This window comes from Stegostoma tigrinum, chromosome 18 (genome assembly GCF_030684315.1).
Source record: "Stegostoma tigrinum isolate sSteTig4 chromosome 18, sSteTig4.hap1, whole genome shotgun sequence".
Classification (NCBI taxonomy): Eukaryota; Metazoa; Chordata; class Chondrichthyes; order Orectolobiformes; family Stegostomatidae; genus Stegostoma; species Stegostoma tigrinum.
In genome coordinates this window covers 31,238,217-31,253,774 of record NC_081371.1, presented here as the reverse complement: position 1 = coordinate 31,253,774, position 15,558 = coordinate 31,238,217, and the positions used below count along the sequence as shown (strand labels likewise).

General features: G+C 38.0%; 1 protein-coding gene across 12 annotated transcripts in view; it reads left to right on the top strand.

The window, feature by feature from the left end:
- dock4 (dedicator of cytokinesis 4) overlaps nt 1-15,558 on the top strand; it is a 402,360-nt gene that overhangs the window by 140,582 nt on the left and 246,220 nt on the right. For all 12 annotated transcript variants that reach the window (XM_048548410.2, XM_048548411.2, XM_048548409.2 and 9 more), the window contains one exon: nt 5,696-5,847. In XM_048548410.2, coding sequence (XP_048404367.1) covers nt 5,696-5,847 — 152 coding nt within the window. The remainder of the gene's footprint in view (nt 1-5,695; nt 5,848-15,558) is intronic.

Here is a 15,558-nt window from a genome sequence, read left to right as displayed (position 1 = left end):
CTTCTAGGAATTCTCGTGCGTGTCTCTGTTTGGCTTGTCCTAGGATGGATGTGTTGTCCCATTCAAAGTGGTGTCCTTCCTCATCTGTATGTAAGGATACGAGTGACAGTGGGTCATGTTGTTTTGTGGCTAGTTGATGTACACGTATCCTGGTGACTAGCTTTCTGCCTGGACAAACTTTGGACAAACAGGCAGAAAGCTAGCCACCAGGATACATGAACATCAACTAGCCACAAAACGACATGACCCACTATCACTCGTATCCTTACATACAGATGAGGAAGGACACCACTTTGAATGGGACAACACATCCATCCTAGGACAAGCCAAACAGAGACACGCACGAGAATTCCTCAAAGCATGGCATTCCAACCGGAACTCCATCAACAAACACATTGATTTGGAGCCAATCTACCATCCTCTGAGAAAAAGAACAGGAAATGACATCACCAATGCAGGAAATGACATCACCAACCCAAGGAAACCTAACCAGATAAATAGAAAGTGGGACATAACACCTGTGCTTCATGGGAGACTCACTGGTGATGTTACCTAGAATGGTGACGAAACGTCTGAAAACTAACCTTCCAGCTCAGCGAGCAAACTCACATCCAGAAAATAAGTACATTTTCCATGTGACCTAAACCCAGCTTGGTAATGTTGGGGCAGATTCAGGATGTGAAGTCTGTGGATCTCCACACTTGTTCAATCATTGTCCAGAATCCGCAGCTTTAGAGAGGATGACAGATTTCTGGTTGTGCTGTGTAGGATTTGACTACCTGGAAAACAGTGTCAGACAGTTCAGGATAGAAAATAGGCAACGATGCACAACTTGGCATGGGACTGTAGGACTCTGATTGAAAGTTCTTATGGAGGAATTACTACACTATTTGGCATTGTCTTCTCTGTATGAATGCTGCGCTCACATGCACTGAAAGCCTGTATGTACTGACCAACTGCCTTGTAGTAGATAAATTATGCAAAAAGATTAATGACAAATATGGGCAATGGAGCAGCCAGGTAGATGAGTGAGTCTAGCAATATACCTTGTGTACAAAACAGCTCCTGTAGGCTACTGCTGCAGACGTGTGGGTGATTTACTTCTTAAAAGCTGTACTCTAATTTGGAAGACAGTGGGCAAAATTACATAAGCAGATTTCACTGATTCCAGAATCTGCAGCAGAGCGGAACAAAGCTCACATTTCAATTTATCAAGATAGTTCTGTTCCCAAGCTGTGTCATAACATGCTTAAATGATTTGATGCAAAAAAATCTAAAAGCTGTGCAAGAGGGTCTGCACTGTGTTGTACAGTGTTAGTGTCAATCATGAAACATGAATCAGTAGAGGCGATAAAAGATTCTGTAGTTTAGGCTAGCAGTAGGCACTGTTATTGAGATTAGAAGGCCGAATGACTATTACCTTGCTGAAGTAATGGCTATCACAAAATAAGAAGAAGTACCCTTCGACAAGGAAAAGAGGATGGCTAAATACCGTGGTACTTTGGAAATAAATGGGGAAAAGCAATATTGCATCTTCAAGCGACAGAATTTGGATGAAGATTTGAAGTGGAGGACAATGCAAGCCTATGAGATAGAGAAGACTGGCAATTGGGAGTAACTTTGGGATTGCCTTTGTGAACTCAATCCTGCAATAAAAACAATGGTTTTCAGTGGGATATGAATCGGTAACATCGGTTGACTGGGAATGGGTTCTATTCAGTTGACCTGAAGTTTTCATCTGTCTTCAGTCATCCTTTCTCATGCACCAAACCACTGAAATCCAGGCTTTATTAACCCTTAATAGGTATTACTCACTGTGTATGCTACACATCCCAAACTCTAATTGGCTTAATGGTGCATGAACAGTTCATGGTTATTCTTGGAATTGGCGAGGAGGCATAAGCTAATTCCTGATTGGTTTCCCGAAAAGTAATGGTGGTCTTGCCCATATCACTTATAACTGTTCCGTGACTTATTCTTTGACATTTAACACTCATGTATATGTTATGTATGTGTACATAAACATAACCTGTTACATATTTGAAATGACTAAGCTAAACCAAATCAAGAGATTGAGAACTCTGTTCTTGAGTAAAAGCTGCAACCACTTAAAAACACATTCTCCGTCATGTTTTTGTCTAAGTTTACATCACCCTGAACTGTGAAACAGCAATAACACCTAAACCTTATTTTTGGCTTGGCCATATGGCTATTTTTCCCAAGAGAAATTGTTCCAAAACTAACCACAGTCAAGTAAAATATAAGGTATTCTTCACTTATTTAACAGAATCAAAATGAACAGTTACAGAAAAATGACTCAGTCCTACACCATCTACATCATTCGCGCAACAGTGGAGGTGGGTAAATGGATATTGCTTTACTGGAACATTAATGTGATTTGTGCTGCTTCCCTGCCAAGAGAAATAAAGATTTGCATCTGTCTATGGCCAGCTAAACATAGGTTTCCTGCATTAACTCATTATCAAATCCATTGGTGCAGTGATTGGATTCAATCCCACAAAAAGTAAGTTTAATCTATTCAGCAGTACTGGCAGCATCTGAGAAGAGACCAGCAGTTAAGGTGAAAAATTCTAGGTCATTCACCCTTCACCTGATTGAAAAATCATTTGACCTGGAATACTGAACCAAGAGAAGAATTGAACAAAAGTGTTTTCTTGGTCAATCTGAACTGCAAAGGTGGAGTCCATTTCAGGCAACTGATAACAAGGCTCTTGATTCTACTGCAGTTTGATGGAACATAGTTGAATTGGATCCTTAGTTATGCTCGTGGGGACATAAATCAGCACTTGTGTATATATTACTTGTTTAAATTTCAGAAAGTAACAGTGAATTTGTGTCCAGCAAATTATTTGTTGGTATCTCCAGAGTGACTTTGAAAGATATCAAGTGCAAAGGCAATCTGGATCACCCCATGAGTCCTGAAGGGTACAATATCTTTGTATGACTATTTTCTACCCTTGCAATGTAAGGACTGTGGGGTATGCTTATGGGCAAAGCAATGATATGTTTGGAAGGAAGCATATAAGAGCAAGTTTTGGGAGGAACATGTTCTTATAACACACCGTTGGACACACTTTGATCCTTGCTCAAGTTTTCTACCTTACAATTACTTGCTTTATGTTTAAACAACTTAACAAAATTTATTCCATTTTACTGAATATTCACTAGCTTTAGTTGAACATCTAACTTGCCTTCTGAAGAATCTTAGGACATTTTAAAAATTGTGCATAAATTCAAGGAAAGCGTTAAATTGGCTACAATAGAGGTATCAATGGCGAGTAGCGCTGTATTATTGTCACTCTCAATTCTCCAGTGGCCAACTTAGACCAAAGTTAGCTGGAGAACTGATTTACAATATAACACAGCTACCCCAGTACTGAGTATGGAGCAAGATTGGCAATGCATTGATATCAGAATGAAAAATCTTTAAATGTCATCAAATGTTTCTAAATGCCAAACAATTAGTATAACAGCAGCTTATGGTTGACAAGATAGTCATTTATTCATATTGTATTGTGATGATATTTACTCATCACAAATCTTATTGCTAAGTTAAACAACTAAACTCTTGATGTCTGTTACCTTTTGTAAGGTAAAACCAATATTAAAGGTCATCTGAAACAGCATGTGTAAAAATGGCCTATCATACTACTTAACAAATTGTTTCTTCCTTCTGGTTTGATGACTCATCCATGCACGTTGATTATTTTGGTAGATTTCATTACCCACTTAGTAAACTAAAAGAGAAGATAAAGGGTGTAGATAAGAACACTCATTGTTGTTATACTACCATTCATTAGTGTTTGCAACTGAATTTGCAATTGCCTTTCTGCTATTCTGCTTGATGTAATATCTTTTTACTTGCCTACACTTTGTTAATACTTTGTAATATGGGGAAAAATCAGAAATAAGAAATTAGTAATAGGTTTCAAGTCCATGCTTATTGTGATTCTCATTGGAATATCTGTATGGACATTAATAGAATTTAATGTATCCATGGGTTACTAATGTTGCAATTTCTTTGTTATGGTAGCAATACAAAAGCAATAAAGTAAGAAAAAATAGCCAATTATCGTAATGCTTCTTAAAATGACAATGGTTATAATATCAAATCAAGTAGTAACCATTATTCCACTTCTGAGAACAGGGCTGGGATTCTCTTTGGATTGATCTTGTGCACAAAACGTGGGTAATGAGGCATCAAAAGCAGAAAGGGCACCCCTCCTCCTTCTGTTGTAATCATCTAAAATGAGCTCTCAACTGCTGCAATCTTCAGTATCATGTTATTTCTAAGCTTAAGTGGCAGTGTCCTGAAGACTGGCTTAATTCCCGCAAGTTTAAGGTTGCCATTGTTTTCAATGGGGCAAAGGTATTATACATACCTTTAATCTGTTAGGGCTGTGGTGGTGCAGTGGTAGTGCCCCTACCTCTGAGCCAGATGACCTGGGTTCAAGTCCCATGTGATTCAGAGGTATATAATAAAATCTCTGAACAAGTTGGCTAGAAAATACGTCTTACTCTTTTTTTTAGTGAGGGATAATGGGGTAAGGCTGAAACAGGGTAGCTAAATAATGGTGAAAATTACTACCCTATTGTTCACTGCAACTTTTTTTGGAAGAATAATGGTATTCATCACAGTTCAAGTCTGTAGCAAATTCAAGGCCAAATGTTGCTGGAAAATAAGTGTATTGATGACTCTGGTTATTTTTAATGTGCCAACAAGTTCAAAGAATTCAAACTTGAACCTGAAGCTGTTAATCTGTGGAATTTACCAGTCGATTTGCACCCCACCATTATATACTTTGCATAAATGACATTTTACGGTCAGCCTCACAATGATTTTTACAAATTTGTTGCAATTCACATTAATTGTGCCTTAAAAACTCTACAGATTGTTAAGATTTAATAGCATAAATATCTTTCCTTTTCATGACCTTCATAATTGTTAATATCATCCCAATGAACCTCACTGCTCCATAAAGGCAATAATTAAAACCATTCAGTCTTGTTGCATGTCATAAATGATTAGAGATTTTTAATGTCTTTAATTTTAAATGATCACTTTATCTTCCCTTTTGACTCTTTCTTCTGTCAATTCAGTCTTTTTTTCTCTCCATTTACTTGGTTTGACAGCAATTTAGCCATGACAATTTGTTGTTCATCTCAGTTTTCCCTTGGTTTACTTTCCAATCTTAAGTTCTAGTTTTATACCATCCTGTTACTCACTAAGTTTTCAGCTGCCTCATTGCCTTGGTCACAGATAAAATCAACCTTTTACAGCCAGCAAATTACAATGCTGAAGACATTTGAACAGAAGGGAACAAGAACTGGCTAACTGACAGCATGTGCAACAAGGTGTTCTGCTACGTAAATCTAACAAATTAGTCAGCTGTTGACTTGAGTCAGAAACTTTTTCTAGTGATGTTTTGCACATTTTCTTTGGCTGATAGGAACATGGATTCTGTCCACCACTGCTTCCAATCAAGACTGACCAAGAGCTTTTACTTGTGGAAAAACAAAGGTGTCATGTAGAAACATGCAATATCACTAAAATTGCAGTGCACTAATTTCAGTGGAAGTAAATCCTGTTGTTATGGCAGTCATTTTGTTGGTGCAGTTGAAGCCATGACCAGTAGTATTGTAACGTTTGGTTTATTTTTATGATTGCTAACAGATGGAGCACAGACATCGCAAGAAAGATACCCCAATACCGACGAGTACCCATCACCTCTTCCTGCAGATGAAAAGTCTGATGTGTGCTAATCTAGGCGAAGAACTAGAAGTCTTCTTTTCAATTTATGATAGCAGAGAAAATCATCCAGTCAGGTGAACTGAACTAATTTTTTTTGAAAATAAACATTTAATCTTCAGTGTAATTTAACAGGTTCGAATTATAATTACTGTGGGAAATGCATATTGTTAATCTGCTGTTTTAGCTACCAATCTGATTTTTGTGAGAAAGAATGTTCTAGCCATCGAGGGGGTGCAACAAAGATTTACCAGACAAATTCCTGGGATGGCAAGACTGACATATGAAATAGAAACTTAATCAGTTAGGACTCCATTCACTGGATTTAGAAGAGTGAGGATGAGATCTCATAGAAACCCATGAAATTCTAACAGGACTAGACAGGATAAATGCAGGAAGGATTCTTCCAATAACTGGTGAGTCCAGGATCAGGGTTATAGCTTACGATACAGGGTAGGCCATTTAGGACTGAGATGAGGAGAAATTTCTTCAGTGGTGAGCCTGTGGAATTCTCTGCCACAGAAAGCAGTTGAGGCCAAAACATTAAATGTTTTAGAAAAAATGTTAGGTATAGTTCTTAAAGCTAAAGGGTTCAAAGGGGACAGGGAGAAAATAGGAGCATGATATGGAGTTGGATGATCAGCCATGATCATATTGAATGGTGGAGCAGACTTGAAGGACTGAATGGCCTACTGCTTATGTTTAACAATGTCACTCAAACAGATTTTGGCTGTGGTTCCTTTTCGAATACTTATATGCTGTTGGCAAAGCATGAAATAGGTTGCTGTTGTAAAATTTTCAGATGGTTCTTGTCTGTCCTGTAATGATTTAGGTAGCTCAAAAACAAAACATTGCTACTGGATCTAAAGCATCATTAGTGAGACGGCTCTTTTCTTAAAGGTGAATCAGTGTTGATCAGTTACAACTAAACTGTGAAACATTAGCCTGTTACTTTGAATTAATATACGGTGATTCTGAAATTCCTGGGCTTGGACAGAAGTCAGCGATTCACAGATGTGTTGTAGCATGGAAGGTGCCCATCCAGCCCATCACGCTTGCACTAGCTATTCAAAGGAGCATAATTTCCTGGTGCCAAACTCTAGCACTTTTCATGGTCCAGGAGTGTCCAGACAAGACTTGACAAGATTCCATTGGAGATGTGTTGTACACTGCTTTTCTTCCTTTTAACCTTGCACTTTCACTTGAAATAAAGAATGGAATGAGCTCTGCTCACTGAGAAGCAGTCTTTGTTTTGATCATCACATATTATCCACGTTGATACATTAATGCGGTACTGAATGAGTGCTACATCGCTGGAGGTGCTGACTTTTTAAACTGAAACCTAGTCTGCCTGTTCAGATAGATATCAAGCCTCAAAGAAGAGCAGGGAACTTAAAGATCACTCCCAGAAAAAATGACTATCAAAATAGGTGATCTGCTCATTCGTCTCACTTGTGGCTGTTGAGAAACCCCTTTTTGGAAAATCATCAAATTTAATATGAAACAGTCATCACTGCACTTAAAATAAATCCATCGTTTATGAAGCATTTTAGGCCATCATGAGGGTGCATGATATAAATTTTTAGAAGTTCTCTTCAAAACAATTTTGGAAATGCGTTTCCTTCTGTATTCTTTGTTTTATACCATGACTTACTATCTGCATTCTGACTGGAAAATTATACAATTTGCTTACAGAGTAAATGGCTAATTGTGTCCATATTCTACTAATAGTGACTGATCATGTGTAAGGAGGCATGTCATTGTTAGTAAATCATGTAGAACGGAGGCATGATGAACGCCTGTTCTAACATGCTTCTCCATAAAATTTATAGCTACTAAATGTTATCAGTTTGCACCAGTCCTGTGTTCAGCCCTTGTGTGTCTCAATTTTTAAGAAACTCCAAGCAGTATCCTTAAATTGCCTACCATAAATGATGGTACATCTTTCCATGGCTGATCAATGCCAAGTATAACCGGAGTTTTCAATCTGGGTGACATCAGTGATTCAGTTGAACAGTGACCAAAATGGAATTTCAATTTTTTTTAAACCCCTTCTCAAGTTTCCATTCAATTCTGGTTGCATGTCACTGAACATGAAATTTGTTGTGCACTAGTGCAATCAAATGCTTTGAATGTAATTTAATGATTGGTGTTAAAAGGATCTTGATCTTTTACAAGTGGTAGCTTGATGCAGTTTGACTAATACAACTGAAAATAGCTTTACCACAAAAATAGGTATGTTTTATTTAGAATCTAGGCCCGAAACGTCAGCTTTTGTGCTCCTGAGATGCTGCTGGGCCTGCTGTGCTCACCCAGCCTCACATTTTATTATCTATGTTTTATTTAGAACCTAGCTCTTCATCTGTGAGTAGACTGATTTTTAAATAACTGAGACTAACTTTAGAAAGCTGCACAGGCTCAGTTGTTAGTTATTTTGGTTTGTGGTAGTCTGTCTCTTTTTGAATAGAAAACAAAGAAGAACGTGAACGAAAAATAGAAAATTCTAGAAACACTAAATTGGTGTGGCAAGCATCTATGAACTGAGAAGGAGTTGCCACTTCAAGGGCTATGACAATTCATCAGAAATTGAAGAATACATCAGTGTGCTGAAGACAGTGGTGTTTAAAATTCCACTGTTTTTGGTACTGAATTTGCAATTTTGGGTGAATTGTACAATAAAGTCAACACAATTGTGTGGATACTCCAGGATGCTATCTAACTTTTCTAGAAAGGTGATTTGGTGAGTTGAATTATAGCAAGAATTTCAACTTTTCAATGGTGGTTGTATTTCTGCATGGAACAGCGATAAAACTAAACAGGCCAAGCGTTAGACAAATTTGGATGTGTTTCAATGTTTTTATAATGACATTTAATTTTCACCATAATAAACCCACATGTCACTGTGACATATTACTTTATTACCATTGAGAGGTGACATGTAATATAAACATTTAACTGTTACAAACACTGCACAAACACTCAGCAAAATATTAAGTATCAGATGTGTCGGTTCAATGCAGAGGATGCTTCGCATTTATTAGAGAGAAGGGAACAGAACTATGCTGATAAAGTTAGATAAGCAAGAATGGATGAAGGCTCATTCGAAACAAAACCATCAACATCGTCTGTTGAGGCCAATTGGCTTGATTGCTGGATATTCTATGCAGTTTATCTCTTTCTCATTAAAGGTTTATTATTTTCCAGCAGTCGCTGAAATTGTGGTCTTATGTTTTTCTGAGTTATACAGAAATTTACATATACAAATTAAATGGATGTTCATGCTCATGAAGCAAAACACATAGCTAGAAATCTGGTGAAGTTTAGCTTTGTGGCAACTCGAGTTGCTGTGTTTTGCAGTTTGATAACAAATCTGCCTTTTCATCTGTGAAATTGAAAACCTGTCATGCAGAATAGCTCAGAGCAAATTATTTTGTTCAAGTGGACTTTGCATTTATTTTTGTGTTCTTCTTTTCTTAATTTTTCTTTAAAAAAGAGAACGCACGCTTGACTTTGGAGAAAACAGATTAAGCAGCAACATAATAGTGTGGAATTAGTCTAATTATTTAGTTGCAATGCACATATATAGGAAAGAGGAAAATGTTTTGGAGGTCCCATGCTCAGTGGTTCTAATCCCTTGAAGACAACCTGGATGTATAATCACCAGTTCATTACAGAGGAATGGAAAATAATCAGTTCAATGCTTAAGTAATGAGGAGGGTACAAAAGGATTTTGTGTTTCATGCCTCCTGTGAATAAAGTCTTGTGGTTTCTTGGTGACAGTTTGAAGAAGCATGACGTCCTAAGTTGCAGGTTTGCAGTCCCATACTGGCCTCTAGATCTTGGCAAACTGATCTGCCTTATGGGGGATAATAGGAACTGCAGATGCTGGGGAATCTGAGATAGCAAGATGTAGAGCTGGATGAACCAGCAGGCTGAGCAGGAAGGCTGATGTTTCAGGCCTAGACCCTCCTTCAGAAATTCAGAAGAAAGGTGTAGGCCTGAAATGTCAGCCTTTCTGCTCCTCTGATGTTGCTTGGCCTGATCTGCCTTATGCTCGAGTCAAGGTGACACCGGCTCATTGATAGCATTACTCTGAACCTGATTCTATAGCCAAAATAGATGTGATTTACTCACTTCTCAAAAGCTCCAATGCTATGTCTGATTAATGTCAGAACATGAAACACAAGTACAACAAAGGAGGGCTTGAAACATTATATCGCCCTGTGAGAGAAAAACGTATCCATTATTTATAGTGTCATCCCATGTTAAAATAAGTGATGATTTGTGATTACTGGTGTCTTCCGGTAAAAAGTAGTAGATAAAGTGTTGCAAGGTTAAGGTTTTGCAGCTCTTTAGATAAGGATATAAAATATTATAAGAAAAAGACAAAGGAGTAGGCCATTCAGCCCAGGAAACTTGCTCCATCATTGAATGCAATCAAAGTTGATTTTCTACTTCACCGTTTTGCTGCACTATCCCGTTCTATTACAATCACTTTCTATTGATTGATGTTTTTAAATGTATAGAAATCAATATCATACATTTAAAAATATCAGGCTGCTTTTTAAATATACTTAACAGCTAAACCCCCACAGCTGTCTGGGGCAGAGAATTCCAAAGTTTCAACAATCTCTGAGTTAAGAAATGCATCAACTCTTTTATGATCTACCACTTATTCTAAGACTGTGTCCCTCAGATCTAGAGCCACCAGTCAAGTGAAAACGTCCATCCTGCACCTGCTGTTAATTTCTCAGAATTTTGAGTGTTCAAATGAAATCAACTCTCATTCTTCAAAGCTTCAGAGAAGAGAGGCCCAGTCATTCCAGAGGACAGTCCCACCATCCCAGTCCTAGGTCTGGTGAAACTTTGTTGCTCACAATACTCAAAAGTATGAACTAAGGCTCTATTTACTTATAGTAACACATATTTTCTCCTCCACTCAGATTATCTTGTGAAAAAGGTTTGTATACCATTTAACTTCGTAATTTTTTTGCTGCACCGGCTTAACTTTCAGTGACTCATGAACAAGGCCCCCACGTTCCTTTGCAGTTCAATACTTCCCAGTCTCTTTCCATTTGTGAAATGTCCTATTTCTGTTTTTTGATCAAAGTGGGTAACCTCCCACAGGAACAAGATAGTTGGCCTCTACAATTGTTCGCTAGGTTTGTGGGTTTCTAATCCTGTTTAGATAAGAGTGAGGCTGCAGTGTAGATATGTATATAGACCATAGCACTGTTGTACAAGAAGCTGATAGGTTGTGGGAGCAGCAAAAGTAGTTGCGGTTGCTGTAGTTGATTGTAAGCGAGAGAGGTAGACAGATTTCTCAGCAACAAAGAGCTTGAGTGCAGACGGCTGCATTGCTTATTTGATTCCAAAATTCGGGGCATATGCTTAGAGCTGGAAAGCAACTTGTAGTGGAAGGGTAAGGATTCAGTAGTAATGGTATATTTATATACTAATGACATGGATTGAACTCAGAGGTTCTGCGTTGAGAAAGTGAGGAGCCAAGCATTACATTGAAAAGCAGAACCAAAAGTGTTACCTGAGCTACATGCAAATTTGCATAAAATTATTGGCATGAATCTGTGGCACAAGGACTTGGGGAAGGTAGGGGCAGTCTACATCTAAGGTGCCTGGGGCCAGTATTTTAGCAAACTGCATTATTCGGGATTTAGAGAAATTTAAAAACTAAATAATTAGACGAGAGATTAAATGTGGAACAGTGCAATATATCAAAGAGTTGAGACAAGACAAGAGGGAAATAGTAATGGGGAAATCAGGGTCAAAGAATGGCAGGAAAAGGCAGAGAGAAAAAAACCTCGCAGTACACCAATAAGCAAGACCAGATGTAACAACACTGACAAAAATACAAAAGGTTCTGTATCTGAAGTGAGTTGACACACTTTAATAACCATTACGGAGACATGGGCTGGAAGGATTGAGCTCTAATTACAGATAAGATTGTGATAGCCAAGAAAAGAAGGCAGTTAGATGAAGGTGGAGGGGTTGCACTAATGATAACATTTGTGCAATAGTTGGAGATCAGGAAATGGAATTGCTCTGGGTGGAGTTGAGGAATAGCAGAGGAATGTTATCTACAGGCTCCCTAATAGTAACCACAACATAGGATAACGTTTACAAGAAATAGTATTGGGCCCTTGTGATAAGTGATAGCAATAATCATGGGTGATTTCAATTTATATATAAACTGGAAAAATCCAATTGATAGTAGCAGTTTGGACGAGTGCTTTGAGATGGTGTTTTAGTGAAGCAAGTTCTGGAGCCAACCAGGGAGCAGATGATACCGAACTTGATATGATATCATGTGACAGGATTAATTAATGACTTCAGAGTTGACTGGAGATAGCAGTGACCGCATTACAATTAAATTTTGCATTCAGCTTGCAAGGGAGTCGGTTGTGTCTAACCCTAGTGTTTTAAATTTAAATAAGGGCAGCTATGTAGGCATGAAGGCTGAAGTGAGCTGGCATACTTAACATGGGGTAGATTTGTAGAGACCCATTGGTAGGCATTCAAAGGGATATTTCTGAATATTCAGAATAAGTATATTCCTACTATAAAGAAAAAAATCTGAAGTGAGGAACTACTATTCATAGCGAATAAAAATAGTTAGGAAAAGCATCACTTACGATAAAAACATGTAACTATGCAAAGATGAATCGCTGTCAGATGATAGATTGACCAGAAAGAATAGTAAGGAATGAATAAAATATTAATCAGGAAGGAATGAGTGTATGAGAGGAATCTAACTCAGAATGTAATAACAGCAAGAGTTACTTCAGGTTTTTAAAAAGAGAAAGAGTAAATACTTTTGGTCCTCTGGAGAATGAGAATGACGTGTTAATCGTAGAAAATGGGGAAATGGCAGATGAAATAAGCAAATATTTTGTTTGTGTCTTCACTCTAGAAAATATAAAAAAAATTACAGTAATAGCGATGTGGAAAGGAGAAAGGAACTTGCTAAAATTACGATCGCAAAGGAAGTGGTACTGAGCAAACGTGAAGTTGTGGCATGACAGGTCTCCAGGTCTAGATGAACTATCCTAGGGACTTAAAAGAAGTGGCTAATCAAATGATAAAATAAATTGGTATTAATTTTCCAAAATTCCATTAAGGAAAGATTCCGTCAGACCAGAAAGTAGAAAATATCACTCCTCTATTCAAGAAGGGAGGCAGAAAACAGAAAGACACCGAGCAGTTAGCTTGCCAACTGATGTGGCGAAGCTATTAGAATTAGTTGATAAAGACATTGTAGCCGTGCACATAGAAAAATTCAAATTAATTAGACAGAGCTGGCATGGTTTTGTGGAAAGGAAATCATGTTTAACCAAGTTATTAGCGTTTTCAAAATAGTCACGTGGAGTATCAATGAAGGGTAGCCTGTAGACATACTATACTTGGATTTCCTGAACCATTTGATAGGGTACCATGTAATGTATTAGTGTGGAAAATGAAAGCACATGGCATAGGAGGTAACATTGGCATCGATAAACAATTGGCTGGCTAGCAGAAAACAGACTATACGTAAATTGGACCTTGTCTTACTGCAAGGATATGATGAATGAAGTCCTGCAGGGTTTCGTGTTGGAGTCTCCACATTTAGAATTTACGATTGACTTAGCTGAAGGGTGCAAAGATATGGTAAATTCTCAGACAATACTGGATACATAGGAAACAGTTCAAAGAACACAAAGAAGTGCAGACTGATACAGATCAGGTGAGCGAGTGGACCAAAACCTGACAAATGGTGTATAGTATGAGAAGGTGTGAAGGTGTTCACGTTATCAGAAAGAATAAAAAAAGTACTACTTAAATGGTGAGCAACTGCAGAATTCTGATATACAGAGAGATTTAGGTGTTCTAGTGCATGAATCACAAAAGTTAAGTGTGCAGGTACAGCATGTCATCAAGAAGATGAATGCTATCCTTTATTTGAGAGGAATGTTACATAAAAGTAAGGATATTATGCTTCAGTTAGACTGGAGCATTGCTGAGATCACATCTCAAATACTGTGTACAGTTTTTGACTCCGTAACTAAGGAGCTTTTGGAGTGCTTTGGGGGCAGTTCAGTAGCGGTTTCCCAGATTGTTAACTGAAATGAGCAGGTTGTCGTCTGAACGTAAATTGGACAGATTGGATTTGTCTCCATGGGGGTTTAGAAGAATGAAGGATGACTTGTGTAAAAAAACAAAAATCCTGAATGGCGGTGGGTGTTGAAAGGATGCTTCCTTCTGTTGGTTAGTCCAAAACAAGGGTGCGTTTCTTTAAAATTAGTGTCCTCCCTTTTTAGGACAGAGAGAAGTTCTGCTTTACTTCCTGCCAGAACTCTGCCTCAGAAGGCACTGAAGAAGGTATTTTCATGCAGGAGGAGGACAGTTTTGGGTTAGGCAGGGGAGTTAATGGTTTTTAGGATAGATGGGAATTTGGAATTCTTCAGAAAAAAGAAAAGCAGATTGAATCAGATCTTCTTGAACTTTAAAGCTGGCTGAACAATCTACTTCTGTTCATACTTCAGGTGTTTGCACCTCTTCAGTCACAGCCCACTACCCTGAAAACGACCCATTTATCCCGACTTAGCTTTCTGTCCATCAACTGGCTCTTGTTCCAGGCCAGTCATTCTCCCTTGTCCCACATGCTCTAATTTTGTTTTAAACCTTTCTGTAGGACATTATCAAAAGCCTTCTGGAAATTTAAATCTATCACATCCACCAATTTTCCCATATCTGTTCTGCTAATTACATCCCCCAAAACCCCTCAACCGGATTGTCCAGTGTGATTTCCTTTATGAATCCATGGGGAGTCTGACTGTTCTCAGCATTATTTTTTTGAAATGTCCAATTATCACGTTCTTTATAACAGACTCTAGTATTTTCCCTATGACTGATGTTAAGCCAACGGGTTTGTAGCTTCTCATTATGACTATTGTTCTGTTCATTAATGGTGGAGTTACATTTGGAACCTTCCATTCTACAGGAACTATTCCGCAGTCTATAGAATTTAAGAAGGAGCAGTGTATTGAATCTCATGGCAGCCATCTCTTCCAGCTGAAGATTGAGGTCCAAGGAATTTTTCTGCTTTAGTCCCATTGACATGTTGAATACTTCTTACTAATGTTAATATTTTGCAGTGCTTAGTTTATGCTAGTTCTGAGATTCTCCATTATGTGTAGGAGGGAAGCTAGTCAGACCAGAGGAGAAATCAACAAATCTGCAGCAACCAAATACTCAATCTCAGTTCTCTTCAGTAAATCACTTTATACCTGAAGAAAATGTTCTTAGATTTACTGTAGCAGATACCAAAAATTGTGACTTTGATTTGGATAAGCTAGAGACCATTCATATGTGAACCAACCACACTGTACCTCTTGCAACCCAGAAAGTATTTGGAGAAAGGAAATTTGAGGAGAACCATTTAGATTAGCAACGACGAACTTCGCAGATATTGTGAATAAAGACTATAGTATTGTTTCTCCAGTGTTCCATCTGCCCATCTGTTTGTTCTTCCCTATTTATGTTTGTCTGTCTGTGTAAGTGAGAGCTTATAAGGAGTTCAGAGAGTACTTCATTTAACTTGATTAATTACTGATAGCCATAATCCAATTGACTGTATTAAGTAGTAATTCTTGCTGAGTACAGAAACCTGGTCCATGTTTTCTATCAACCTGGCTCTGAAAATCAGATAGTTGGGGTTTTTGCATATTTATTTTAAAATTTTTAACTTTTGTGACTGCTGTAGGAATAGCAGGACTTAATTTCCAGTGCACTTT